Source organism: Pleurodeles waltl, chromosome 6, assembly GCF_031143425.1.
Source record: "Pleurodeles waltl isolate 20211129_DDA chromosome 6, aPleWal1.hap1.20221129, whole genome shotgun sequence".
Lineage (NCBI taxonomy): Eukaryota > Metazoa > Chordata > Amphibia > Caudata > Salamandridae > Pleurodeles > Pleurodeles waltl.
Window position 1 is genome coordinate 141,069,231 of NC_090445.1, and position 27,837 is coordinate 141,097,067.

At 43.6% G+C, this 27,837-nt stretch overlaps 1 protein-coding gene across 1 annotated transcript in view; it reads right to left on the reverse strand.

Annotated features, from left to right (window-relative positions):
• The window catches only part of LOC138299390 (keratin, type I cytoskeletal 10-like), a 34,191-nt gene extending 6,900 nt beyond the window's left edge, over positions 1 to 27,291 (reverse strand). The window contains exons 1-5 of the mRNA XM_069237617.1: positions 26,695 to 27,291; positions 13,630 to 13,712; positions 9,568 to 9,724; positions 8,340 to 8,498; positions 7,934 to 8,059 (exon numbers count right to left, since the gene is read on the reverse strand). Coding sequence (XP_069093718.1) covers positions 7,934 to 8,059; positions 8,340 to 8,498; positions 9,568 to 9,724; positions 13,630 to 13,712; positions 26,695 to 27,213 — 1,044 coding nt within the window. The 5' untranslated portion in view covers positions 27,214 to 27,291. The remainder of the gene's footprint in view (positions 1 to 7,933; positions 8,060 to 8,339; positions 8,499 to 9,567; positions 9,725 to 13,629; positions 13,713 to 26,694) is intronic.
• Positions 27,292 to 27,837: the final 546 nt, after the last annotated feature.

A 27,837-nucleotide genomic window follows, 5' to 3' on the forward strand; every position in this document is an offset into this window, starting at 1 on the left:
GCTTGGCACAAAAGCACTCAGACTAGACCTAAAGGCAATGTGTAAAGTTTTTCTGCAGCACAAAAACAGCAGTAAAGAGAAACACAACACAAAAAAATACCTAACCAATTTAGAAAAATAGAGTAAATGTTAATAAAATTATACTTGTATCACAAAAATCCCATCAGTAGAACCAGAGATATTTTGGCCCATAATAATGGTCGCTTAGCGTTGCCTTAGCACCATTTATTTTGGCACTAAAGTGGTGCTAACTTAACTCCATATTTATATTTTGATGCTAGACCCATCTAGCATCAAAATATTGGAGTTAGCGCCATTTCTAGGAAGTGCCAACCCACCTTGCGTCAATGAGATGCTATGTAGGCGTTGCCTTCCTAAAAATGCCGCTAGCTCCCAAGTGCCATATTTAACACCCGACGCTGAAACCACACACAGGTGGGAGGCAGACCTAAATAATGGTGCTAAACCTGCTTAACACCATTATTTAACGCCTGGTCAGACTAGGTGTTAATGTGCAGGTAGGCCCATTTCCATGGGAAAACACCATGGAATGGGAACAAAGATGCCCACCCCAATCCTCAGCAACACCACCACCCACACCAGAGGGACACTACAGGAGGAGGGAGCCCATCTCAGATAAGTTTCAGGTAAGTGTAAGTGTGTGTGTATGTGTGCTATATATCATTTGTTCACCTTATATGGGGCCCCCTGCCAGGTACTGGGTATGCAGGGCTTAGCCAGGGGACACTGGTTCCCTGTGGTGGGCATTGGGCTAGGGGTATTGACTCCTGTCTATAATTAGACAGGAGTCATTTTTTGGTCGCTTGTGTGTCTGAAAATGACACTAGGCAGAGTAGCAGGCAGATATTTTTTTGCTAACCAGTCTAACGTAATTTCTGACCCACTAGCGCCATTTTCCAAAACGCCATCCCTCACCAGTTAGCGTCTTTTTTGAGACACTACCCATTCCTTAGCGCCATTGTGCATCATTTTAAACATATGGCCTATGGATGGCATTCAAAAAAATGACACTCAACTGCGTTAGCGCAGTTGTGAACCATTTTTCATAAATATGTGCCTGAGTTTCAAAGCACCATTTGCAGTTAGATGGTTTCACTAGACCAGGGGAAAGTCGCAAGTTCAGTCCAACCACTATGGAGTGCCGGCCAGATACAGGGACAAGATTCATCACATTGAAGAGTTACCTTGTCAAGTCTGGCACAAGGACTTCTGTTTGCACTGGAGGAGGCTGCGAGGAGAAGGCTTTTGGTGCAGAGAGCAGGTTGAGTGCCACATTGGGTTGTAGAACACAAAGGACTGGTTGTTGTTGGAGTCTCAAGTTGGTTGACTGTCGCAGACGGTGGATGTCAGCGCAACAGAGCTTCATAGGTCCAGGAATGTTGTCACGATCGGTTCTGAAGGTCTTCTTCTAAAACATTGTGCTTGCCTTTGTGTGGGGGAATTCCCTGACCTACTCCCTAAATTGGTTCTGCACAGTTCCTTTGGGTTTTGGCTCCAAACTATCTAGAGTGACAAAAGGCAGGACAGGGCTGGTGTCAAGTTCATTTTGAAAATGTAATCAGGGCTGGGTACAGCTCTTCCTCAGTCATCCTGCCAGGAAGACCCTCTCCAAGCCACCTCAGGGCCCCATTGTGCACTGTCTGAGTCTAATACACATCCTCAATGGTGACCCCCAACAGTTCCAGGAATCTGGAATCTTCTAGAAAGGCCTGGGGGACCTCATACAGGAATGCCATCTTTCTAAAAGTAAAAACAACAAAGCGATGGATGGAATGCTTCTATTAATCTCAGCCACTGGCCGCTCGGGCTGTATGCCAACTCATCATTTGTTTTGCCCACCATGCCACCTCAGTTTGGAACCAACCAAATATGAATCAGTTGTGGGTCCAGTGCAGACTGTGTCACTGGAACCAAGCTGTACCCAGCTGATGAGCCCATAACTAGGACGAAACCTGTTCTGGGTTGTTTATGTTCCAGTTCAGAGAGGATCTGGCTTGGCAGTTTGGGCTGGACTGTTGCTATAGGTGCAGGGTCAAGACTGATTTGCATATAGCTGGGTTCAAACTGAGGTGGCGTGGTGTGCAAAATAACAGTGGATCGGGATCTAAAACTTCATTACAAGCTGCAGTGTCAGGTGAGATGTTTTAACAGGCTACTTTAGAGAGTGGACAATGAGTGCTGATGCCCCCTATTAGCATTTAATTTACAGGCCCTGGCTGGATGTAGTGCCATTTAGAAGGCACTTACTAGTAAATTAAACATGCCAATTAGGTGTAGTCAATATTTACCAGGTTTGAAGGAGAGATCAGCGGCGGTTCCCCCTTTAGGGCAGAGGAGCGTCACCCTACTGGCTGAGAGCCAGCAAATTCAACCATGAAAACTAAAACGATAAACAAACATATTATAATTTTATTTTTCGTTTTGCAGGTTTCCAGCTGAGGGAGGGGCAGGGCTATGTATCCTGATGACAGTCTGCAGCAGGGAGGAGGAGTGATAGGCACTTCTATGGGCACATGTATGTTTGGCCAGAAGTTTTAAAACGGCCAAACATACATGTGTACTTAGCAGCCTCCAACCCGAGCTGTATTGCACAGCTGGGTGGAGGCAGACACAGGCTAACAGTCCCTGTGTGAGCGGAAAACCAGGCAGCTCAAACCAATTCTGGTGCTTCTTTCATGCTGGTAATAGAATTAGCATCTGGATTGGTCTAGGAAGCCTGTGCAGTGCACCACTGAACAGCGGGAGTCAGGAAAGGAGGAGAAGAGCACCAAAGTGGCAGCCTCAGCAGGTAAGTAATCTTTCTTTTTTTATTCCCCCCTCCCAATCCCCCATTTGCCCTATAATCGTAAACACTGCAGTGTGCTTAGCACTTAGCACTCCTATCTGCTCCATTAGGTCCCTTCATCGGACGAGGGCTGTATTTGCAGAAACCCCGCATTGCACCATCCCTCTCTCTAGGCACTAAGGCCCTCATCACAACATCAGCGGTTAAAAAACGCCTACCTCCGCGGCGACGGCTGCCAAAAGACCGTCGCTGCGGCTACCAGCCGTCCACCAGCCGTCCACCATAGCTAGATTTCTGCCACAAGAATGGCGGAAATCCAGCTGTGGCCATACTGGCGGATGGCGAGAAGTTGGCGCTGCTACCACCAGCATCGCCACGCCAGTAGACCACCGCCAGCCGTAGTATGACAAATAATACGACCTGGCCACGTTATGCTGGTGGGCGCTGCTGTGGGGTAGCAGCACCCCATGCCGTCTCTTGCCTGGAAAATCCCCTGGATCCAGGTAAGTCGGGTCTCCGACAGGGGAGGGGCGTGGGGGGCGTTGCGTGTGTGTGTGTGTGTGTGGGCGTGTGAATGTATGTGTGTGCCTGAATGCAGGTGTGTGTTGAGTATTGAATGTGTGTGTGCATGTACTGACGTATGAGTGCGTGTATGTTGTGAAATGTGAATGCGTGTCTGAGTGTATGTTTAGAAGTGTGTGCGGATGTGTCTGTGATTGGGTGTATGCATGTGTGTATGTATATGTGAATGAGGTTGTGTATGCGTGTGTGTGTGAAGGGGCGTGGATGTACAAGGGTGTGGGGGGGGCTTGGAGATGTAGGGTGTGCGGGGCTATCTGGAGAGGCGGGGGGACCCCTATCAGTGACAGGGAAGGAACTCCCTGTCACTGATAAGACCTACCGCCATGGTTTTCATGGCTTTATGAACACCACGAAAACCATGGCGGTAGGCGGGGTCATAATCCCGGAGGCGGCACAAATGTGGCCCCCGGGCTGGAGATGGATATCTCCAGCCCGGCAGCTGTTACTGCTGTGGCGGTGGGAGTGGTACATTGGTGAGTTGGCTTCAGCCAACCCGCCAATGTCATAATGTGGCGGTAAGTACCGACACCCTGTTGGTGGTAGTTCTGCCACATTATCGCCGACCGCCGGGGTCGGAATGGCCCCCTAAATGTCTCTATCTTCCAAGGAGCCACATGCCTGCACTGCAAATGACCGATGGGTGGCCACGCTCCACGTCGCTATTGTTTACAGGCTATCTAGAAATGTAATTCACACAGCGGTAATGCCCAGAGATCAATCCCTACTGTGACCATTTAATGCCTTTATGAACATGCCATAAAACAGTGCCAGGCCTACGCTGCTGTTTTGTGGCACGCTCACCCCTCTTACACAGTGCACTGAGGTGGAACCTGTGAGAGATTTCTCACCCCAACTCATGCCTCCTTTCTCAAAACATTATATCTGGTGCTGACCTCTGTTAGTACCTCTCCCCCTCACACACACACAATTACCCTCTTTGGCAAGCCTCCCTCGCAATTATGCAAACACTGACGTTTCACTTAAAAAAAAGGTCCTTAGTGTCTCTTTAGTGGCCAGAGCGAATCACCACAGGGTAATGAGTTGCAGAGGCAGCCAATTCTACCATCACAATAATTCACTTGTGAAAACATATTTACCTCCAGTTTAGGATGATTCAATGGCAGCGAGGCGACGCGCTCAGCATCAGAGGTTTTTGCTCCGCAAGATTTCTGCTCTGTTTTAGTAAGATCAGAGAGGAGCTGGTTCGCAGGAACATATATTTTTCACATTGGTGCATGTCGCAAATGCACCTCCAGGTCAATTTCAACATAGCTTTTCAGTGAATTCATAATCATTAATTGGGACCAGTTTTTGCCAGGAAACCAATTAAATGAGCTCATGGTTATCATATTAATTCAATTCGGGGTGTCACAGCACTGTTGTACTTTTCCTTTATTTTCCCTTTTCATTAATTCTGTGTAGAAAGCTTGAAGTATGCTGTAAATTACTTCTCCTCGCTGGTTCCTGCTTTTTTACAGTGCTCCTAATTACTTGCAAAGCAGAGGAATTCGACTTCAGTGCTTCCCAGGGCTGTGGGCCTATTTTACTGTAATACATAACTTCGGAGATGTAACAGGCCACATAAGGAGTTGGTATTGTTGTTAGATCAGCTCCATGCATTTTCCTGTCACATCAGGTACGCACAATCATTCAATTTTCATTTAAGGGTGACGTGAAAAGACATGGCATAATTTAGTACAGCAGATAACACGCAGGTACCAAAAATCGGCACAACAAAGTTTGAAAGTCAGATAATGAATTGTACTCCTTCGAAAGTTTGAACTTGGAATATGCAGACAGCAGTTTCTTAATGCCCTCGTCACTATTCAAATACAAAGTGCATTTTTTTCTTTCTGTGTGCCTGAATTGCTTTTGCTGTCATTAGGTTTAGAGGATGGGGCGTCTTGTCTGCCAGAGCTTCTGTGGGCCTCTGGTCTTCCTGCAGAAGCTCTCTTCTTAATTGTCCCATTAATCTTTCCTCCCAGTAAACCATGTCATAACTAAGTTGAAGTTGGGTGACTTTAAACACAATCACTCTTGTTCAAAGTCATTTATGTTGCTGGCAGTTAAGAGAACAATGTGCCCTTATAGAGGGACCCCACTTTTTACCTTCCACTGAAAGACCTGTCTGCACATATTTCTGTATGACTGATTGCAGCCAGCAACTTTGGGTGCTTCCCAAAGCCTGGCTAGGGCATTTTCTTCCAAAGATGATGGAGCATGCAGTGCAACACACTGCACTGGAGTTGTTGCACTGTACAATTTGCATACAACTGTTGAACATTATAATACAATAACATATGGGGCAATTTTTAACGTGTTTAATATTTTAAGACTATACATTCCCACTTTATAAACCTTGCATTCTCACAAAATTCATATGTTTTAAAGTGCATCATTTGCTAATGTTTTTTAAATTTTTTCATCGGGAGGCGGACACAACCTGGACACCACGTTTGTCCATTAAGCTTGCTCGCTTCCTTTGCTACCTAAGTCATGCACAACGTTTACGCCACTTTAGCACTGATTAGCAGGGCTATAGTGTACAGAGTCCTAATACCAACAGATATGAGTTCAGCAAAAATAAGGGAATGAAGGCAAATAATTTGGGGGAATACCACACCAAGGATGTCAGGTCTAACAGTAACATACATACACAAAAGTCACATGGAAATAAGATACCACTCCTTTATACACCTCACATTGTGTCTGGCAAATGCCAGTCACTGATCTCTTTGAGATTCAAAAGGGCACCTAATTTGATTATGTGTTTCTATAATGACCAAATACCTATCATTGTCCTGGAGCTGAGAACTGTAAGGTGACCATGTACAGATATTATTGGCAGAAGTGGGTTTTCAGTCGCTATGCAGAATCTTGAGTAAAATTGGTTTTGAATTGAACACCTCGGATAGGCTATTCCATCCCTTAGCAGTAATGACAGCAGTATTGCAGTATTGAAAGCTGCTGGTAGATCGAGCAATAAAAGGGCCACACAGCACCCAGAATCCAATACAATTTTAAAGTCAATATTGGTGTCAATCAAAACTGTCTCAGTAGTCAAGGGTGGCCTGAAGCCTAATTAGAAATAATTGAGTCAGTTGTTGTTGTTTACAATATGCTGGAATACCTGAAAATGAACCCAGAACTCCAATATCTTAGTGATCATCGAGAGAAGGGAGCTGAGACATCTAGTTTGAAAAACAACAGCCAGATTAGAGCAACGTTTTGGGTGGGTTGATTTGTAGGTGTACTTGGCCTCAACATTGGTCAGTGAAACATACACTGCAAATAATTATTTTACAGGGGTCTGAGCAGAGAGTTTGCAGTTATGATGATAGTTGGAGCAAGCAGTAAAAATGAACTCCTAATAAACCTTAAGATCTTTTTAATGGGAGAACTAGTCAGCATTGTCATATATGCGCCTCAAAGCCCTTTCCAACTTTTTAGATTTGTGTTTAGCTGCAGTAAATTCAAGTGAGTACCAGGGGGCAGAAAGAGCAGAACAGTGGTATTTGACTATTATAGGTAGGGTAGCATCTAGGAAATAAGTAGCCCACTGTTCAGTTGAAACATTGATGTGATTCTCTAAGACCAGTTGGCTATTATTTAGTTTCCTGTTATTCAACTTTAACCAGTCATGATGAGAAGTAATTAATATGGCCATGGTCTTCACCTGTCTGTATCCCTCACCGGCCACAATAACGAAGATCATTCCAAGATAAACCCATGATAGAGCAGATATTAACAAGTTTCTGTCTAACATAGATGTGATCTTATGTGTGTCTTGCCTGATGGGTGAGCCCCTGGACACAATGGATTAAATTGAAGGTTGAAAACATTCCCAGAAGTTTGGTGCCATCAGTGTCTAAATCATTGTCAACATGTATGTTAAAGTCATCTAAAACAATCAGTCCATTAGTTTGTATATATGTGTGTGGTATCTGTATAGCACAAATGTAGTCAAATTCAGCATAGTGCTGTACAGGGTCAAAAGCAAAGATACAGTACAGCCAACTAGTGATGTGAGAGGTAGCGGGGTTGTAGACATGATGCAGTGTTCTTCATAGATATGTGTCTTAAACTATTTCTTAAATTGAAGCAGGGTTGGGGTGCTCGTGACGGTTTGAACATGTATCTCCTGTGGTTATCTTCAAAATCAGACTAAGGGCAACGCTGGAAGTTCTTGCCATTGATTACACTATGAGCAAACAAAAACCATTCTGAAGAGCAGTCTAATTATCATAACAAACTATTTTTCTGTTGTTATTGAGCTGTACCACTAGTGATCGACAATGGCATCACATCATCACAATCCAAAAATAATGTACTAGCTGCAGAAATCTGTATGTGGCCTAGAGGCCAAATATCTAGCCTCCGTCTTGTGTTGACAAAAGAGCTATTACTCTGTTGGACAGAAACATTTCTGAAAAAAGTATGGCTCTTATTGTTGAAATTTGTTGAGGTTGGTGACAATTGAAAGAAATGATTCGTCTAGTGTTGTACCCCTATATATGGGGAAAAGGAGTAGCTATTACCACCTACCATGGCCAGAACAGACTGCAGCTCAATCTCCAAGGTCTGCAGGGAGCGCCTCAGTTCGGAGATCTCACTCTTGCTTGACTGCATCTGATCAGCTCCGGCAGAGATCTCTTGCTTGAGGTGGTTGCTCTAAGAGAGAACATAGGCAGGTATAACGTTTTGATATTTACTGTAGGCCCAATCCCCCAACCCAAGAAATCAGAGAACAGAGATCTGTGGGGGTCTATGCGTGGCTACCGGACACTGGGCAGATGTTGACATGTTGGACAGAGCCTACCATGGGATTTATTATTGCTGGCATTAAAGAGGAGAATACATTTTGAAGAAATGTGTAAGTTTGGCAGTTAACGGTCCATTTTACTGCTCAGCCCGTAGGACATGCACCGGGACAATTCCCTCTCCTACTCACCGCTTCCAGGAACCTTGCTTCAGCGTCCTGGCGGTTCTTTTCAGCCATCGCCTCGTACTGGCCTCGCATGTCGTTGAGGTGCTTCAGCAGGTCAGTGCCAGGGGCGGCATTCATCTCAACGCTGAGCTGCCCTTGGGGCCCCTGGGATCCTTTCATCTCCTACAGGAGAGATAGCACATGTTAAGGGCATTAATTAGCGTTTATCCAAAAGATGGAATACAAGTGTTGGGAATGGATCAGTCTCTATATATTTGGACCTGAACTAGAGCCTGGGTGGTAATATAAATACACTGATTCCATTGGATGTGGTCAATATGCTATCAGTGGAAAACAACTGGCAGAATTGCTGCCAGCATCTTGTGGTTTGCTAATGGTAATTCACTGCATACACTGGTAAGTGGTGAATTTTGCATGATCACAGATGTCTAAATCAGTTGCTTAGTAAGCTTCCAGTTCTGTACTGGGTGAATGATTGTTAATATCTCCAAATTTAAATATGGAGGTTTTACACGGCATCCATACTTTTCAGAAAAGCTTGATATTACAAAATTAGTTTCATATCCAGTGGCTTACCTACCAAAAAATAAACTTACAAAAAGACTGACACACCCCCAGAGAAGCCTTGCCTTTGTTGGAAAAGTTTCTCAGAGGTTATCATAGAATTTCCTCTTTGACAAAAAGCAAGTTTAAAAGTTTTTACCTTCATGCCCTCACCTAAATATCCAGAGTGAAGGTTGTAACTCTGTCCCAGAAGGTCCACCCCATCGCATCAGTCCAGATTTAATTTATAAAGCTTTCCAGAAGTACCCCGTGAAAGCTGAGACAATTACGGATTTCCTGGCATTCTTTAGGAAGACATTTTCAATTCCTATTAACAAGAGTGCAGAGGTATTTTTGCATGTATCATTATATATGCTATACGTTACACATGGCAAAGTGCCATTGCTTTTGTGCCATGTTGCAATTAGATTTTTCTATTTTTTTTTTCCCTATGGGAGAAACGTTCTTATCCATAGAGAAACTCCAGGCTCTCGACCCCTACCAGTTTTGAGGGGTGTTTTCTTTCACATTGGTCTTGGAAAGGCATTTCCTCCTGCCCTTAATAGGTCTAGGGTGCTTAGAGTTTGGTGGGTAGTACACTGTCCACAGGGGTGGCCGAGGTCATTACCTAGGTCTAAAGTTTGCCATTTCCTTCGTGTAGCTTTAGAATCGCAACTTTACTGCTTACCTCTTCGTGGTTCTTCTTTAGGGAAGCCAGCTCCTCGGTTAAGCTCTCCACTTGTCCCTCAAGGTCAGACTTGGACAAGGTCAACTCGTCAAGCACCTTGCGCAGTCCATTGATGTCGGCCTCCACACTGTGGTGCATGCGTAACTCATTCTCAAACCTGGGCGAAAATACCAAGAGATATTTGTGGCTGTCATTTACGGTCGGTGATAAATTAAAGTGACTGTGAACATTGGCCTTATGGTGCCATGTCAAGTAGCTACAAGAGGGCACTATACTGCAACAAATTACTTTGAAAATTGCTTTGTAACTGGGCGAGGATGAGTGGCCAGAGAACAAACGATCAACTTTGCCTTAGCTTAGCACCAGACTTGTGGTCAACATACCCACCTCCTGTTTTAAGAACGTAATATAGGTGTTTTATTTCATTCAGCACCAGAAAAAGGAATTTAGGCAAATAGTTCTAAAACATGTCTGTACCTGAAGGTAGCAGACAGCTGTAAGTGCAGTGTTATTAATATCATAGCAGTAAAGTACTCCACAGTAAGTGCAAACAGATAACCACATAGGCTGTAAACCAAACATTGAAAAATGGCAGAAATAAATACGTTTATTTTTATTTACTTACACATAGTAGAGATCTGCATTAATTCTGCTAGTCACTGCTTCATATTATGGCTGGAAATGGGAGCATATAACTTAAATTTGTTGTTCAAATAAATCGGGCCAGCTTGAGAGTCTTGAAAGAAACTCTTTTAGCCACTGGCAAACAAGGCGGGGAGTCAATGGCAGCGGAGGCAGAAGAACTAGGTAGTCCCAAAGCAATTGTAGCCGCCATGTTTTGAATATGCTTGAGCTTCTTCAAAACATTTTGGGAAGCTCCTAAAAACAAAGAGTTGCAGTGGTCAAGGCGGCTAAGAACAGTGGCCTAACCCAGGATGCGGCAAGCCAGAGGGGGAGCAAAGGAACTACTTTGGGAGTTAGTACTTGAGCTCTGGACACTGGTACTTGGAAATAAGAGCAGAAGACTGGAAGTTATTGCATATGCTGTACATGAATGTCAATTAGCCAAAATGCCAGGGGTAGCGGAAGTGATTTCACACGCCATTTGACCTTTACTTTTACTCACACACATGCTTGCTTACACACACTTTTACACATTTGCATATACACACATACTCTCCCACATAAACAGACTCTCACCCACAAGCACTTACACACCATACATTTAAAAGTATGTTTACACCTCAGATGCCAGTGAGTGTCATATTCCAGCTATTTGCACTCCATTCTTTATTACACTAATAGTGAATAATGTATTATTTGTTGTTGGTGTAATAAATCACTGACAGAAAACAAGTAAAATGGAGCTCCAAATGGAGCTCCAACTGACGTCTGCAAGGATGAGCTGCCCCTGTGCTCCTGGTAGGAGAGGCCCCTCCTTTATGGCAGAGGAGTGTCATCCCACTGCTGAAGGGCATCAGAAAAATAAAATAATAATAAAACCATTGTATTATCATTATATTTTTTGCTTCCTCCTTGGTCAGACTACTGAGTGTAGGGCAGGGTGGGCCATCCTCCTCACGAGGGGGAGGAGTATTGTGCACTTCAAGTGACATGCGCACTCAGAACTCTTCATCTGGACTGTGTTGTACAGCCCGGGTGAAAAACCAGTGCAGGCTCCCAGTTCATAACTGAGATGTATTTCAGGCCGCTCAGATCCATCCAGGTGCTTCTCTCATGCTGGGTAACAGCAGAGAAGCATCTGGATTGGATAGGGAGAGAAGAAGGAGAGAAGGACGGAGGCGGCAAGGAACGCCGAGGCAGCATGCAGCATGCAGCAGGTAAGTGTTATTTTATTTATTATTCTCACAGCAGCAGCCGCCTCTGAGGCCAGGGGTCACAAAAGGAGAGCCAGAGTTCCGAAGGGGCAAAAGCAGGGGTCGCAGCTGCGACACCTAAATGTTGTCCATGATGCTGCAGAGACTGTGATTTTCTTGAAAACAGATGCACATCGCACTGCTCATGATACAGCCTAAGTCATATCATATTAGAACTGCTTCAGAAAGTGATGTAGAAGTGACATGTTAGTATAATGCTGCAAAAAAACCAAAAAACAATAATTTGTTTTCTTCTTTTGTGCCTTTTGCAATATTACATTAAATGCAGGGTGACTTTTGCTGCCTGCTGAACACTGAGTATGGGAAGTAGTGCTACAGTATTACTTGTTTACAAGCTCCGTTAGTGAAAGTGCAAAGAGAGCTCAGCCCTTTATATTTGTACTAACCGCATTTGAATATTCATTAATATTCAAATTCTATTCTTATTTTAGATATTTTGGGGCCAACTGTCAAAGACATATAAGAGTACTAAAAGAGTACTCCTGTAGCGCTAATTTAGATATTCCAAAATGCCATAGTGAACATGGCACCGGTTGACAGTGCTCAAAGACCATTGTACTGCAATGAGCATGTGAAATGAAAGTTTAAGTTAACAAATGAAGCTCACAATTTTTGCATTTTATGATATTGTGACCTTGTGGAAGTTGCTTATTTCCGGTAAATTAATTGAAAAGTTTTTGGCAAAAACGTTATTAAGAGATGCAGTTTCTCAATGAGTTATCTATCATTTCGCCCATTCTAAACGCTATTCAATTCATGCAGTTTACAGAATCGGCAAAACTTTTATTAAAGATTTACCCAGAGGCAGCTCCTCCGTTGGGGCGGAGGAGCGTCATCCCCCCGCCAGCAGCAGAAGCTGCAGAACTTTCACAAAGAGGGGATAATAAACTAGGTTTATTATCACATCGTTGTGAAAGGTGTGGGGCATCTGGGGAGTGGAGCTGCGAGGGTGAGTGCTCAGTACTCCTCCTCACTACCCATGTAGTTTTGGCCATCGGGCTCGGGCCGGCCAAACACACGTGCACGGTAGGCTCTCTCCAGCTGAGAGAGCCTGCACAGGCTCCTAGACTTTCCTTGGGGCGCCCAGCCAGGGCGCTCCCAGCCAATCCTGACGCTGCTTTGGGCAGTGTCAGGTTTGGCCGCAGGGCAGGCTGGGTGCCTGTGTGTTCAGCCAAGATGGAAGGAGGGAAAAGGAGTGCGGCGCGGGACTGCACCCAAAAGGTAAGTGGTTTTGTCTGTTTTTTTTAAATTTAATTTGATAAAAAGTTAGGTGCCTTGCCTCCTCTCCCTCCTTTCGAGCAAAGTGGGCCACAACTGGATTTACCCCATGCAGGTAAGTGGACGATGACAATTTCCCACATTTCAAGAAGGAGGAAATAAAAATGCACCCTGCCTCTCTGAGTTCTGAGCACTGAGTGACATGTGCCCTATGATCCCGAATGATGTAAAAGGCGCGGTGTACAACTCGTACAGATGTATGAATGGGAGACGCTGCATGGACTGCCCCATCTGTCTAGTAGCCAATGGTTGTTGCCTTTAAAATTGTGGGCCTCGCAATGGGTATGAAAGAAGTGGTGTGTAATATCCCATACAGGTGCCTTTAATAGAGATTACACAGTGGTGGTCACCACTGTGTTGTTTTCGTTAGAAAGAGTGTTTATTTGGTTTTGCTAATAACTTTGTCGCCGTTTGATGAATCTTAATGAAACCTTCCAAAAAAAAAGTTCACCCATCTGAGCTCTTTTCTTCCAAGTTATCTGTCAAGGAGGGGTTGATAAAACAGAGGGATCTCAAAATGCTTTTCTGCATGCAATTTCCAGAGGAAATGTTAGACAGCGCTTACAAAATACCAACCAAAGTTGGTAAAAAAGCTAGAATTTTACTAATAAAGTGTGCTTTTTCGTTTTGCTATAAATCCATTCAGAGGTTGTTGAGAAATATGGGTAAATATGTATAGATACATTGACAGTTGTGCTGAAAGTCAAAGATTCAACCATCTGATTCCCTGAGGGAATTTTTAAAGTGAGCACTTGGAAAGTGATTAGACACCCTACCGCCTTACAAATGAATTACATGACCTCTATTTCTGGGGATTTGAGTTCTAGGGGTATCTCACTGTTTGCTTTGTGGCAGCAGTAAGCAATAAAGAAACTTTCAGACTCACTTAAGTTTGAAGTCATCAGCTGCCAGTCTAGCATTGTCAATCTGCAGGACAATTCTGGCGTTGTCGGTGGTGGCAGCAATAATCTGAAAAGCAGTAAAAGACAGAGAGGATTAGGATACACTTGTTGGTGTGGCCAGTTATGAGATGATAAATATGTACAGTGACTTATGATAACTGTAACTTACAAAAACAGCAACAATGCTACAGCTTTCAGGAGCTTGTAGGTGATTGTACACCTGGTCCTCTTCCAGACTCAATTTCCATTACCCCACCATACTTTGCAAGATAATTTTAGGGATAGGATATAAAATATAGGTTTTCGGAGGACTTAATCCAAGACGGTTTTGAGTATATATGTGGAAGATTAATTTGCACATAAACAATCTAAATGGAATGCACTCACACAGTAAGAGGTTATGCCAACAATCCTACCTACCTAGACATACACCGGAAACCCATGGAATAGAGTCAGTGTATAGCTCCAAATCAAAAGGACACTGCATCTCCAGTTTGAGCATTCGTTTTTACCAACTATTGGAATTAGGAACATTACTCCATTTGACTCAGTTGAAACAAGACAAAACTACAACTTAAAGGATGCATTAATTTGAAAGTGAAGTAGGAGTAGAAAGTGTCCCAGTGTCATGGGGACATCTTCTAATTCTAAATATCACCTGGACGAATGGCTAGAAAGCCCTTAGAGAAAAAGGCCACAAAAGTGGCTAGTATCTAGGAAAAGTACTTATGGCCAGATGTGCAAAAAGTAGGAATTGCACTTTCCAAATTGCTGTTCTTACTGATTTACAAATAGGAAATTGCAATTCCTTATGTAAGAAAACCTATAGGTTCTAATTAAGAATTCCTAGTAAGCTGCAAATCGATCTACGGCATGAGTATCAATGAGGTCAGGCACAATTAGCGAACCATTAGGAATTGCAGCCATTACAGGGATGGTAGCCAGCAGAGGTCAGCTGACCACCATGTCTGTGACTGCTTTCAAATAAAGAAATCTTTTTTTAATGCACTACTTTTTCCATAAAGTAAAACAGGATCCATTTAAAATTAAAAAAATGAAAATTTGAATTTTTGTTTTTTAAAAGTAGGCAGTGGACCGAGGCCCTTTGATACACCTCCATAAAAAAAAAAGCTGTCTAGAGATTTTCATTTTTGATTTCTGTTTTTGTATTGTTAAAGAGGTAATTTAGCTTGGGTAGACCTTGCTAATCCATGCAATTTGTTTTCTGGATGACATTTTTAAAAATGGTGGATGTGTTGCTGTGAAGATGTAATATTTCAGGAACCATGAAACCTATATACTTCATTTTGGTGACAAAACATAGGTTTTGGGGGTCAAGTAGTCTTTTAGAGACAGAAAATAACTCCTTAGAGCCACCCTTCTGTCTTTTTTCAAATGGCAGCTCTATAATGATTTGTTTTAGCCATCATATTGGTAATTTATTTTAATATTGTTTTTGTTTCAGGTTTTCCATTGATCCAGATTTGTAAACATAAGCAAAGTAGGTGGTAGCAGAGGATCCATACCTCCTGTCAGAGTGTTGCTAACTAAAAAATCTGAGGACTCCAATAAAGAAAAATGTGTCATATGCCAAATTAATCAGAAAGAAAAGCTAACGTCAACTGTGACTGGACAGAAGAGAGTTTGAGATGCTGCAGAAATGCGGCAAGTCGAAGTTCACAGAAGATTGAAACTGATGGGTGAAGAAGATCAAATATTTTATCATTGTAACAACAAGTGCTACAAGTAGTACACAATGGAAAGAAACATCAAAAAATAGCAGAAACCAGTGAATCACAACAAGAATATGAGTCTTCCAAGAAAGCGATGACAACCAAACCCAAAGCCAATCCAATTAGAATATCAATGACTACAACTCGTCCGCCTCCAAAAACTGATCAGAAAGCAGAGGATCTTCAATGTGTTTTCTGTGGTTTAGCCAGAACAAGGGCCAAAGGGACTGACAAAAGAACAAAGTGGGAATCCCAAAGGACAAAGATGTTTTTATCTGCAGCTAGTTTCTTCCAAACAAACGTGAAGTGAATGTATTTGCAACAGATATGTATGCCTAACCAAACTGCATGCCTGCATACATTCGAAAATATGAATGCACAATGAGCTCCCAGCACTAACATAACCACAAGCCTTCACATAATTTGCATTCTTTGAAAAAGCAATTGACGTTTTAAAGACGCTCTTGAATGCTGGCTATGGGTTCACACTCAGTGAGATCAGAGAAATAATGGTCAACATAGATGAAACTGTATTGATCCATAACAATAAAATTAAGATTTAGATTTTGGACTTATTGACACATTTTGTGATGCCCCAGAGTTCATGGGAGTCAACAAGAAAGCATGATGTTGTCTCAACATTTATTACATCATTGTTTAATATCAGCAAAGCAAAATTGTTACAAACTAAAGTTCTTGAGTTTGGAACGTAAATCAACAACATTGATGATGGCTTTCAAAGATGTAGGCGAGGAAGTGGAAGGCAATCCCATGAACCGACAGATTTATGCTGTGCAAATGTACTGTCTTCTCCAAATACTTTTTTTGTGAATTACATCACAGCAAAAAGAAAACTCCGCTACACATGATGACTGCCCACGCAATCTATGACAAGTGCAAAAGTAGAGAGTTAATCACTTCAATGAATAGGACTGGTGTATCAACAAGTTATAAAGCAATAGTACAGAGCAGAAACTTGTTAGCAGTTCATGTTGTAAACTTTTGTGAATCCAGGAAAGGATTTACAATTACTGTGCTTGATAATTTTGATTTTGAAGACATCTCTTGTTTGTCTGAAACATCCAGCACACATGATACTGAGATGGTGCTTTTTCAAGACTGTACCAATGAAGTAGCTGCTGGAAAACAAGCTGTAAAAAGAACAGGTGATGGATGGAATACTGAACAATGCAAACATTCACCCCCAGTCACAAGGATCTGGGTTTAATCCATCGTTTTTTGCCCACCAAGCCACCACAGTTTGGACCCAGCCGTATGCAAATCAGTCTTGACCTTATTCCCCATGGGAACTGTCCAGCCTGAACTGCCAAGCCAGGTCCTCCATGGACCAGAAACAAGCATCCTGGGACTGGTTTCAGGGTATCATCCTTCATCAGCAGACTAACTTGAATCCATCGTTTTTTTTACCACCACTCCACCCGACTTTGGGCCCAGCCATATGCAAATCAGTCTTGCCCCTGCTCCCCTTGGGAACAGTCCAGCCAGACCTGCCAGGCCAGGTCCTCCCTGGACTGAAAACAAGCATCCTGGGACTGATTTTGGGATATCACCCTTCATCAGCCAGGCTAGCTTGAATTCAGTGGCACAGAGAGCAAAGGACCCACATCTGGGCATACCCTGGCCAATTTACGGCAACATTAGCAACACAAAAGGTTGATGGATGGAGTGCTGAAGCTTTTCAAGCACTCCCTCATCACTGATCTGGGTTAAATCTATTGTTCTTTTGCTCACCATGTCAGCTGAAGGGATAAACAAATTAAGCCGCAAACGTATAACCCAACTGCCTTGCCAGTTTGTGCAAAATCAGTACAAGTCATCAATATGCCCCAGTCTACCAGAAAGTTTCAAAGTGGCTGAGGACATGGATCTTCTTGTACCTGATGCTCCGGTCCACAAAGCTGATTTAACTGAATTTGTCATATCGCTTATTCGGATCGGACTGAAGGATGAAGAAAAGCCAGTTGCTCCGTGGAATGGAATTCATGCTCTTATCTCCTAGATTACCATCCCACTGAAGAAGGTTGGGTTTTTACCAATAATACCATATCCAGTCACAAACTTTGCAACAGAATACACAGCTCTAAAGAAATTTCTAAATGTGCGTGCTCAGCTTGAAGAGCAGGCTATCCTGCCAATTTTCTGTGATGAAGGTGTTTTCCGTATCGTAGCTGACATTTGTATGAGCAATCCAGTAGAATTTTAGGATCTTTCTCCAATGATGAACATTTTTCACATGACAGAGGTTGTGTTGTGGTGTGCAGAAAGTTATCTCAATGGATGTGGCATAGAGGATGCACTTATTGAGGCTGAAATCTTTGGAAGCAAGACTGTCCAGTAGCAGAACTCATTATGTTCATTCATTATAAAGGTATGCTCATCATATCTGAGGCTATAGAAACATTGCATTAGAATGCTTTCTGGAACACGATTGACAAATTAGGTTTGCATATCTCATCTCAGAAGTAAACAAGGCACAAGGTGCACATGATTCAAAAGACATAATGTAAAGCCAGGCAATGTTCATTACACTCAGTTCAAAATCAGAAAACCTGAAAACCAACTTCCTAGAATTTGTCAAAGAATGTGAAGAAAAATCAGAACTTTGAAGTACTGGGAAAATGTTCTACATATGACAGCTCTAGTGTAAAACTTGATACATGCTGATAGGGAAGGTGACTGGGAGCTGCACGCAAAGGCTGTATAGTCACTGATTACTGTGTTTCACAAATTTTATTGCATAAACTGCCTGAGATATGGGTCCTGGTATTTAAAAAGAGTGAAGAAGTTATAGGTGGAAAAACCATACCTCTACAGAAAATTCATCCAAAGACATTTTGTGGTGAAAGACAGAGAGGAGATGGGTGGTTCAGTGCTGTGGCTTCAGCTATGACACTGGAACAGACAATTCAGAGATCACAGAAAAACTCAAAGAGGATTGTTGGTCAGACATGTAAAAGTGAATATGTTGCTCAATGTCAGATAGCTTACCATGAAGTTATTTGCAATGTTTTCAGAGAGATGACAAATTCAAAATGAATGGACCAAAGTGAAGCAGTTCCTCACCACAAGCTTGTGGGAAAGAGATGGGAATGTTTTAATAAATATGTTGACAGCCTTCTTCATTTCATGCAGCAGCAAGGAAACCCCTTTGAAGTGACTGAGCCTGTGCAACTACACAACTTTGTGACCAAACAATATGTGGATAATGATATAAAGTCATGTTGACTAGATGTCCTGGAACATGGATCAAAACTATGTACAGAACTGAAGCAGGAGAGATTTGTATTGAAAGAAATAAATCTGTTTCACATATTCACTAGGGGTGGGCAGTGAGCTCCACTCCACTGGTGGAGTTAACAGAATTTTTGGCACTCCGTGCTCCAGTGCGGAGGTCAGGCAAATACTCTACTAGCCTTGCAGCAGAGCAGAGCTCACCGGCACGTGCACTGCACTTGCCCTTTGTGGCCCATAATGGAGCTGCACTTTACAGGCTTTGCTTTGTGCGGGTTGGCATGGATCTGCTGCAAGGTGCCACCGAGGGGGTTGCATGAGTACAAACTCTGGATCCAGGCCTCCCTCCTTTCACTGTCCTGAGAGGCAGAGAGCCAGGCTGCTGGCAACGGGGACCCTGGACCCATACAGAATTTAGGTCAGACTCTCAATTCGTTTTGTCTTCTTTGTGCACAAGAGGGCCGTCACTGTGCATGGACAGTATTTGCATATGAGTGGGGTCTGTGCTTGGAAAAAAGGAAACCAGCAGTTAAATCTAGACTTTAAAATAACCTATCTCCCCAAAGTCCCTGGGAAAGGAAGTGGTTTTATGGGGTAATGTGCTGAGGTTAGCAGGGAGAGCTGGAGACCGGGGGAGCATCAGCTGCTAAGTGCCAGTCCAGCAGCCCCCGCCAGCTAGAGATGTGTGTGGCCTGAGAGTGTGCCTTACAGCCCAGTGGCAAGATAGGCTTGCCACTTTTTGAAAATACCAAGCTGCTAGTGGTGAGCTGGTTTGCTGCTGCTAGTACTGGACCCTAAAGAAAGTGAAGTCTTTAAGTTGTGTGTAAGTGCAAAGGATGCGATTTCAAAGCTGGTGCAAGACAGGGGGTGTGCTTGGCCCTCCGTAGTAAGTTTGTGAAGGAGGGCAGTTGGTGAAGGGAAGTGTGTAGATGTGGTTGAGAGCAGCAGGCTCCAGGCCGCTGGGCAATGTCAGCACAAGAGGCCTGAAACTGCAGCTTTCTATGTCTAAGTCCATAGATACCACCCTGTATGTACCCGATCTTGGAAGAGCTAAGCAGGGTCTGGCCTTAGTACTAGGGCAGGCAGCATTCCGTCACACACAGAACTATGCGAAATTTAATGGATCTTTCAGCTAACTCCAAGGAATTCCGCTGATTAGAACTCTGTGAGCTCTGCCCACCCCTAATAATGACAAAAGCTAAACACTTTAATTGCCATAGTAAGATTTTCGTCCAACCAGCTATTACAAAATAGGTCCCAAAAATAACTTGCACAAGCACAGCACATAGAGCGATTGATGTAGCAAAAGAAAGGGGTGAAGTTATCAAGGACATTCTATCACAGGATCTACTGCCAACAAACGCATTATTTGATGGAGATGCTGCAAACAAAACCAGTAAAGTACAAACTCTTACAAGAGCTCGAAAAAAAAACTTTCACCTGAAGAATTTCAGTTCAAAAAGGTGTCCTCATTGAAAACTGCTGCTGTTGTGGACTATATTTCACAATTGCGAATGGTCAAGATTTCATTCATGCAAACTTCGGAGAGGTCGTTCAGACTGTTCTACTGATATCAAAGTCAGTGTGCACCTTGCAAGAACTGCACGTTGTCTTTGAGAGTTATCTTGACTATCTGTCTAAGAATGTGAGAGAATCAGATGAATGTCTGCAAGTGGAACAATTGACCTTGCCTGCATCAAAAATTCAACACTGATACCTGTGCAACTTGATATATTTGGGTCATCAGCATCAAACAAGATGAACTTGGAGATGTTAACTCACCAAAACATTGCTGATGCTTCAGTAAACACTGAGTTTCCAATTATTGCAACTGGAATGATTGTCAATGAGGAGTTGGTGCCTGCAGAGATATATTCAAAAGTTATGACCCATATTGTTCAAGAATGTAACAGCAAATTGGAAGAAGCTGACCTTCATGTTGAGTGGGATGTTCAAAAGGGTTCCAATCAAGTCATTGTACTGTCAAATACCACAGATGTTATTATTCTGCTACATAGAGCTGTTGCAATGTTCAGTAGTCAAGGATTATCGATACATTATGGAACAGACGAGAAAAGACGCTAAGGGCCTCATTATGACATTTGTGGCAAATGCCGCCTACCGCTACAGTGACGGCTGCCAACATACCTTCGCCGTGGCTACCGACCGTCCATGGAATTATGACCGTAGCCGGAATTCCTCCAGAAGGCTGGTTGAATTCCGGCTACCATCATGGCGGCGGTAAGGTGGTGCTTCTGCCAGCAGCAGCGCCACGCCAGCAAAGTACCACTTACCGTATCATGTTCCATGATACTGCCTGGCGGTGTGCTGGTGGACGCTGCTGCAGGCACCATCGCCGTGTCCCATCCCCTGCCGGAGGACCCCCTGAAAGCAGGTAAGTCGGGTTCTCTGACAGGAGAGGGGGGTGTGAGGTGTTGTGTGTGTGTGTGTGTGGGTGTGTGTGTGTGACTTTGTTTGAATGCATGCATGCGTGTGTAATGCATTTGTGCATGAGTGGGTGTGTGTATATGTGCATGTTGTGTCGTGGGATTGCGTGTGTGCCTGGATGTATGTTCGTGAGTGTTGCTGTGAGTGTGTATGAATGTATGCATGCGTGGGTGAATGTGTGTATGCATGTGTGTATTGGTGTGTATGTATGTGCATGTGAGTGTGTATGTGTGGGGGGTGGGAGAGGGAGGGGAGTGTGAGGGGGGCTCTGGGGAGGGAGAGGGGGGCGGGGGAGACCCCTATCAGTGGCAGGGAAGGAATTCCCTGGCACTGATAGTGCCTACCGCTATGGTTTCCATGACAGTACAGAAACCACAGAAACCATGGCAGTGGGCGGGTCAAAATGCCATGGGCGGCCTGGTGATGGCCGCCGGGCTGGAGACTGTAGTCTCCAGCCCGGTGGTTATTACCACCATGGTGGTCGATGTGTTAACTTGGCGGTTTGGCTTTGGCCAAACCACCAATGTCCTAATAGTGGAAGCATGTACTGCCAGCCTGTTGGCGGTAATACCTCCACTATTACACCGACCGCCTGGGTCATAATGACCCCCTTAATCCTGCTTCATATTCTGTACAACAAACCTGACCCAGAGATGCCCTTTGTTCTTATCAGGTACATATTCTTATGGGTGATGACACTATGTCAATTTTGGAGCAGAGCTTGGAGCTTTAACTGCTGGCCCTGTGAAGTTTCTAAAACCATTTACTGAGACAGAAGAAGAATGTGACTTTAAAGACATAGAAAATACCCTGTCCATGTGTGGAAACCAAGTTCTGAGTGTCATACCTTTGAAAATCTTTGGTACAGTGAGTTCTAGAGATCAGTCCCGCTAAGTGACCTTCCACTGACCTCATATTCTGTGTGTGGACACATTAAAAGAGCATTCTGCTTGATCAGAAGATGTGTAAATGTTTTCGATCATGCATATGTAGAGAAAGATCAGTGTGAAATTTGTTGGGAAGATATTGATGGGGTGCTAAAACCAATTACATTTCTAAAGCCTATACCCACAGAACTTACATTGAATGCATGCATGCGTGTGTAATGCATTTGTGCATGAGTGGGTGTGTGTATATGTGCATGTTGTGTCGTGGGATTGCGTGTGTGCCTGGATGTATGTTCGTGAGTGTTGCTGTGAGTGTGTATGAATGTATGCATGCGTGGTTGAATGTGTGTATGCATGTGTGTATTGGTGTGTATGTATGTGCATATGAGTGTGTATGTGTGGGGGGTGGGAGAGGGAGGGGGAGTGTGAGGGGGGCTCTGGGGAGGGAGAGGGGGGTGGGGGAGACCCCTATCAGGGGCAGGGAAGGAATTCCCTGGCACTGATAGTGCCTACCGCCATGGTTTCCATGACAGTACAGAAACCACAGAAACCATGGCAGTGGTAAAACTTGTAAAACCTGTGCTATACAACTAGGTCCCTGTCGATATGCTCTTTTCAAGCGTTCAACATTCTGCAAATGTACCATGAGTGATTGTCAAAAGAAATAGTTAAAGGAAACTATGAAAATGTGTCTAAATCAGAAGTGATAAACATAATTTTTTCATATTCAGATCATAAACATTGTTTGGTGCATACATAAAAGGATTTAAATCCATTATTCTTTATTTAATTTCTATATTTGTCTCTTCTTCCTCTATTATAGCTGCTAGTTTGGAAAATGGCAGAAGGATTGCTCTAAGGAGTTTTCTGTCTCTGTAAGACTACCTGATCCCCAACACCTATGTTTTAACACCAAAATGAATTATATAGGTCTCATGGTTCCTGAAATATTACATCATCTCTGCAACACATCTGCCATTTAAAAAAAAAATTGTCTAGAAAAATTTGGCCCGGATCATCAATGTCTACCCAAGCTAAATTAATTCTCCAATGATCCAAAACAGAAATCAAAAATGAAAATCTCTGGAAAACAATTTTTTATGGAGGTATATCAGGAGGATGGGACGGCAAAGGGGAAGGGGTCCCAAGGGGATACTTTACCATTTGCGAATGGGTTGCCACCGCTTTTACAATGGTAGTAAAGTATTACTGTTTTGCTACCAGAATTCGGCTGTGTTGGACTTTTTTTGCTTATGCGGGGTCATCCCCAATCTTTTTGCCTCCTGACTCCTATTTTATCTGACCTGTTGCTGTTGGTTTTTTAAATCTGAGCACTTTACCACCGCTAACCAGTGCTAAAGTGCATATGCTCTCTGTGTAAAATTGTATGTAATTGATTTACTAGTAAGTCCCTAGTAAAGTGCACTAGAGGTGCCAGGGCCTCTAAATCAAATGCTACTAGTGGGCCTGCAGCACTGGTTGTGCCACCCACATAAGTAGCTCTGTAATCATGTCTCACACCTGCCACTGCAGTGTCTGTGTGTGCAGTTTTAACTGTAAATTCGACTTGGCAAGTGTACCCAATTGCCAGGCCTAACCCTTCCCCTTTCTTACATGTCAGACACCCCTAAGGTAGGCCCTAGGTAGCCCCAAGGGCAGGGTGCAGTGTATGGTTAAGGTAGGACATGTATTGATGTGTTTTATTTGTCCTGACAGTGAAATATTGCCAAAGTCGTTTTTCACTGTTGCAAGGCCTGTCCCTCTCACAGGTTAATATGGGGGCTCCTTTTAAATCTGTGTAGATTCCCTTTCGGAGCGGATGGACAGTAGGCCTACTTCAAAGGAGAAATTGGGTATAAGAAGGGCACCCAAAACCACAGACTTTAGAAACACTTCTGGAAACAAGAGGAACCTCTGCCTGGAGAAGAGCTGAATAGCTGAGGAAGAAGAACTGCCCTGCCTGTGACTGTGCTTTGTGGAGCTATCCTGCAGTTTCTGCTTCTGCCAGAGTAAGAGTGCAAAGACTGGACTTTGTGTGCCTTCCATCTTGAGAAGAAATCACCAAGGGCTTGATTTAGAGCTTGCCTCCTGTTGTTTGAAGTCTCAGGGACAGCAAAGACTTCTCTCTGCCAGCACCTGGAGTCTCTGGAGAGACTCCTACTCTGCCCTGTGGTGCTCATCCAGTTCCTGGGACCCTAAAAGGAGAAGCTGGCAGCCTAAGAGGAAGAAATCCACGCACAGAGCGCCGTGCGGGTAAAAGATCAACACAACTCCGATCTGTGGCTGAAGAAACAACGCACCGCCGGCTCCGCAGCTGAGAATTGACGCTCGCAGGAAACGTGACCGAAGAATCAATGCACAGAGCAGGAGAAACGACGCACAGCTTCGCTGACGGAGGCTGGGAGATCACAAACTGCGCTGCGGGGTTTTCGGATCATCGTGCGGCTGGATTTCCGACTCAAGTACTGCTGGGTGTGGAAAAACAATGCAAGACCTGTCCGGACCCGAGAGTGCTGACCGGATTGACGCATCGCTCTCCTGCAGAGAGAAGAAACGACAAGCCCGACCCGGCGAAAGGAGAAACAACACATGGTCCTGCTTGTGAGTGGAATCAATGAATCGCAAGTCCTTTTTGACACGCACTCGCCCGTGCGGGGTTATTTGTGATGCACCTAAGGTACTTTTTCATGCTAGTATGTGTTTGAAACTAGTTAAAGACTAGTTTTGATTTTTAGTTGATAACTTGACTTGTGTGTTGGGGATTTTTGTCGTTTTGGTCTTGTTTTGTTTAGATTAATATTTCCTATTTTTCTAAACTGGTATTGTGTCATTTTGTAGTGTTTTCATTAAGTTACTGTATGTGTTGGTTCAAATACTTTACACCTAACATTCTAAAGTTAAGCCTACTGCTCTGCCAAGCCACTGAGGGGGTAAGCAGGGGCTAGCTGAGGGTGATTCTCTTTTACCCTGACTAGAGTGAGGGTCCTTGCTTGAACAGGGGGTAACCTGACTGTCAGCCAAAGACCCCATTTCTAACAGGCTGTAAAACAGTAATACATACCATCCAATACATACTGGCATTTGATTCAGTATTTGGATGGGATGCCCAAAACATGCCCAATCCAAATACCAAAGCGCAAATGCAAATTGTGATTTAGTAACAAGTTACTGAATCACATTTTGTACATTTGAAAATCATTTTTCCGGTTGAAAACAGCCTGATTGTGCAAATTGGGCTGTTTGCAACTGGAAAAATGCTTTGCATATCTACTTTCCAGCCATGCCAAATGTCTTGATTTCTGAGAGAATTACATTTTGAACACATTTTCCAAATGTCACAACACAATTCTCCCCAGTTACTATCTGTGTTTTCATGTGTAACCTTGAAGTTAACACTACACAGATTTGTCACTCGTGCATCACCCACACCTTCCAAACTGTAATCCCTAAGTGAACTTTTTGTAGCTGTGCTCTTAATTTAAAAATGCTCTACTCTACCAGTTCCAGATCAGGTCATCAATGTCTAGGCTTCTCCACTGTCAGAAAAGAAGTTTCAAAACTATAAACCCAGGATGTGAAGTGTCATAAATAGGGAAGAAAGCCATCAATGCGCTGCTCGGAACAGTGGCGGCCACCGCAAATTTCATGGAGGCTGGGGGGGGGAGGGGGGGGGGAGGCAGTGGGGTGACGATGGGGGAACAAATATGAAAAAAAGAACACTTACTGTTCTGCCATTCCCGCAACTGCCTCTTGCTGCATCACTCATCTGCTCCTGATGGTGTCCCAGCATTCACTGGGACACAAGCAAAGGCTCCTCAGTAGTCCTGCAGCTGCTCTGATGCTAAACCTAGCATTAAAGCAGCATCAGGATTGGTCTGAGCGGACTGCAGCTGGGGTCTGTGCAGTTGCTCCAGCATGCCTGTTCAACACAGCCGGGTTGGTGAAACCTAAGTGCATATGTGTGGTTGGCCAGCCTAAGTCGGCCGGCCAAACACACATACGCGCTTAGTGCACTTCACTCCCCCTCCCGTCTCCCCCCTTCCATGGCCCAGCCCCGCCCCTCCCTGCAATGCATGCTGAGCAAGCACATGAAAAGCTTGCTCTTAGCCTTGAGGGGGCTGGGAAAGTGTTAATTGCAGATAGAAATAAATGGTATTACATGTTTGGACCTTTTGCAATACGAATGTGCGAATGTGGATTATTTTTCGTGGTACTTGCCATATTTTTTTTTACATTTGAATATGATTTTTTATTTTTCAGTTTGATGGAAAAAGTGGGGACAAGAAAAAAGAAACAGTAGGAGCAAAGGGGGTTAACCAACTTAGTTTAGTATGGGAAGAGGGAGGAAAAGAGAAGACGAAGGCAGAGGGTATAAGTGTGCCCTCCCACATAAACAACACAAATCAAACATAGGCACTTTGGGGGATGAAGTCGGTTTGGGCTTTTTCCCTGTAAGAGGGAAAAAGGACCCAGGTGATCCTGGAACAAAGGGATTTTGTATTTCTTATCTTACCTGAAGGTATTTATAAACATGAATTTGAAATCTTGGGAATGCAATTAATTTTTAGAAAATTTAAGGTAATTGACTGAGTCCTGCAGAGAATGGCAAAAGAATTGATATCTTTTTATCTAAAATGCCTTGCAAAGTCCTTAAATATCCTCAACACTCCAACACACACATTATACCATGGCATGATCTGTGTTCAGTGATAATGGATTATTTCCTTACCTGTTTTTGAAGATCTGCAATTATCTGATAATATTTGCTATAGTCTTGTCCTCCTATAGCGCCTCCTTGATGATGCTTCTCATACCAAAGCTTGATTTTATTTTCGAGCTCCAAGTTAGCACTCTCCAGTTGTTTAACTTTGCCCATATAGGAGGCCAGGCGGTTGTTCAGGTTTTGCATAGTCTCCTTTTCCCCAGCAGAGAGAAGGCCCTCGCTGCTGCTGATGTTCCCAACAGCTTCACCACCAAATACTCCACCAACATGGCCACCACCGAAACTACTAGTACCACCAAAGCTACCTCCATCTGCACCACCAGCATATCCACTGCCAAAGCTTCCGCCAACCTGGCTGCCACTGATTCTACCTCCTCCTACACCACCAGCATATCTACCACCAACAATGCCACCAGTACCAGCTGCACCACCACCTACTCCACTGCTGCCTTGAAAGCCACCAAAGCTTGCTCCACCACCACTTACTGAAACCCGGCTAGAAGCACCACTGCGTTTCAAAGACATGATGAGGTGGAAGAACTGTTTCCCAGCAAAGTGACACTGAGGAAGGAGAGTGACTGTGCTGAAAAAGCAGTTAGGCTTTCAGCCTTTTTATACAAATTTAACTGGGTGTTCCAGTTCTAAAAGTAAATTGTTTGCTTGCAGTATTATGTTCTCCCTCCCTTAAGTAGTAGTGCAATTAGTTAATGATCTAGCCTTATTTGGCTGATTTATTTCTCACAGTTTTGCAGAAAGTCTCAGGGTGGCTTCCTGTAATCCCTCGGGTGTTAAAGCGGGTGGAGCAACACTAAGCATTTATTTTAATTATTGTAATCTTATAATCATATTTGATGAATGTATGGCCCGTGTATTTGAATACATATCCCTTCATTTAATGTGTCTTTTACAGTTTGCTGAAAGAACAAAATGTTTGTAACAAACATTTAGCAAATATATCAGTGAACAAAGAGTACAGACAAATGTGCATTCCTCACATTTGTCACAAATAATTGATAACATGACCTTTTCAAAGACGATCTGGGCTCCTTATTTCCATCACGATTCACCACTACAAAACCCCAGGTACCTAGAATTGCAGTAGATAAAAAGCTGTATATTTGCATGCACACATTATTTAAATTTTGATTT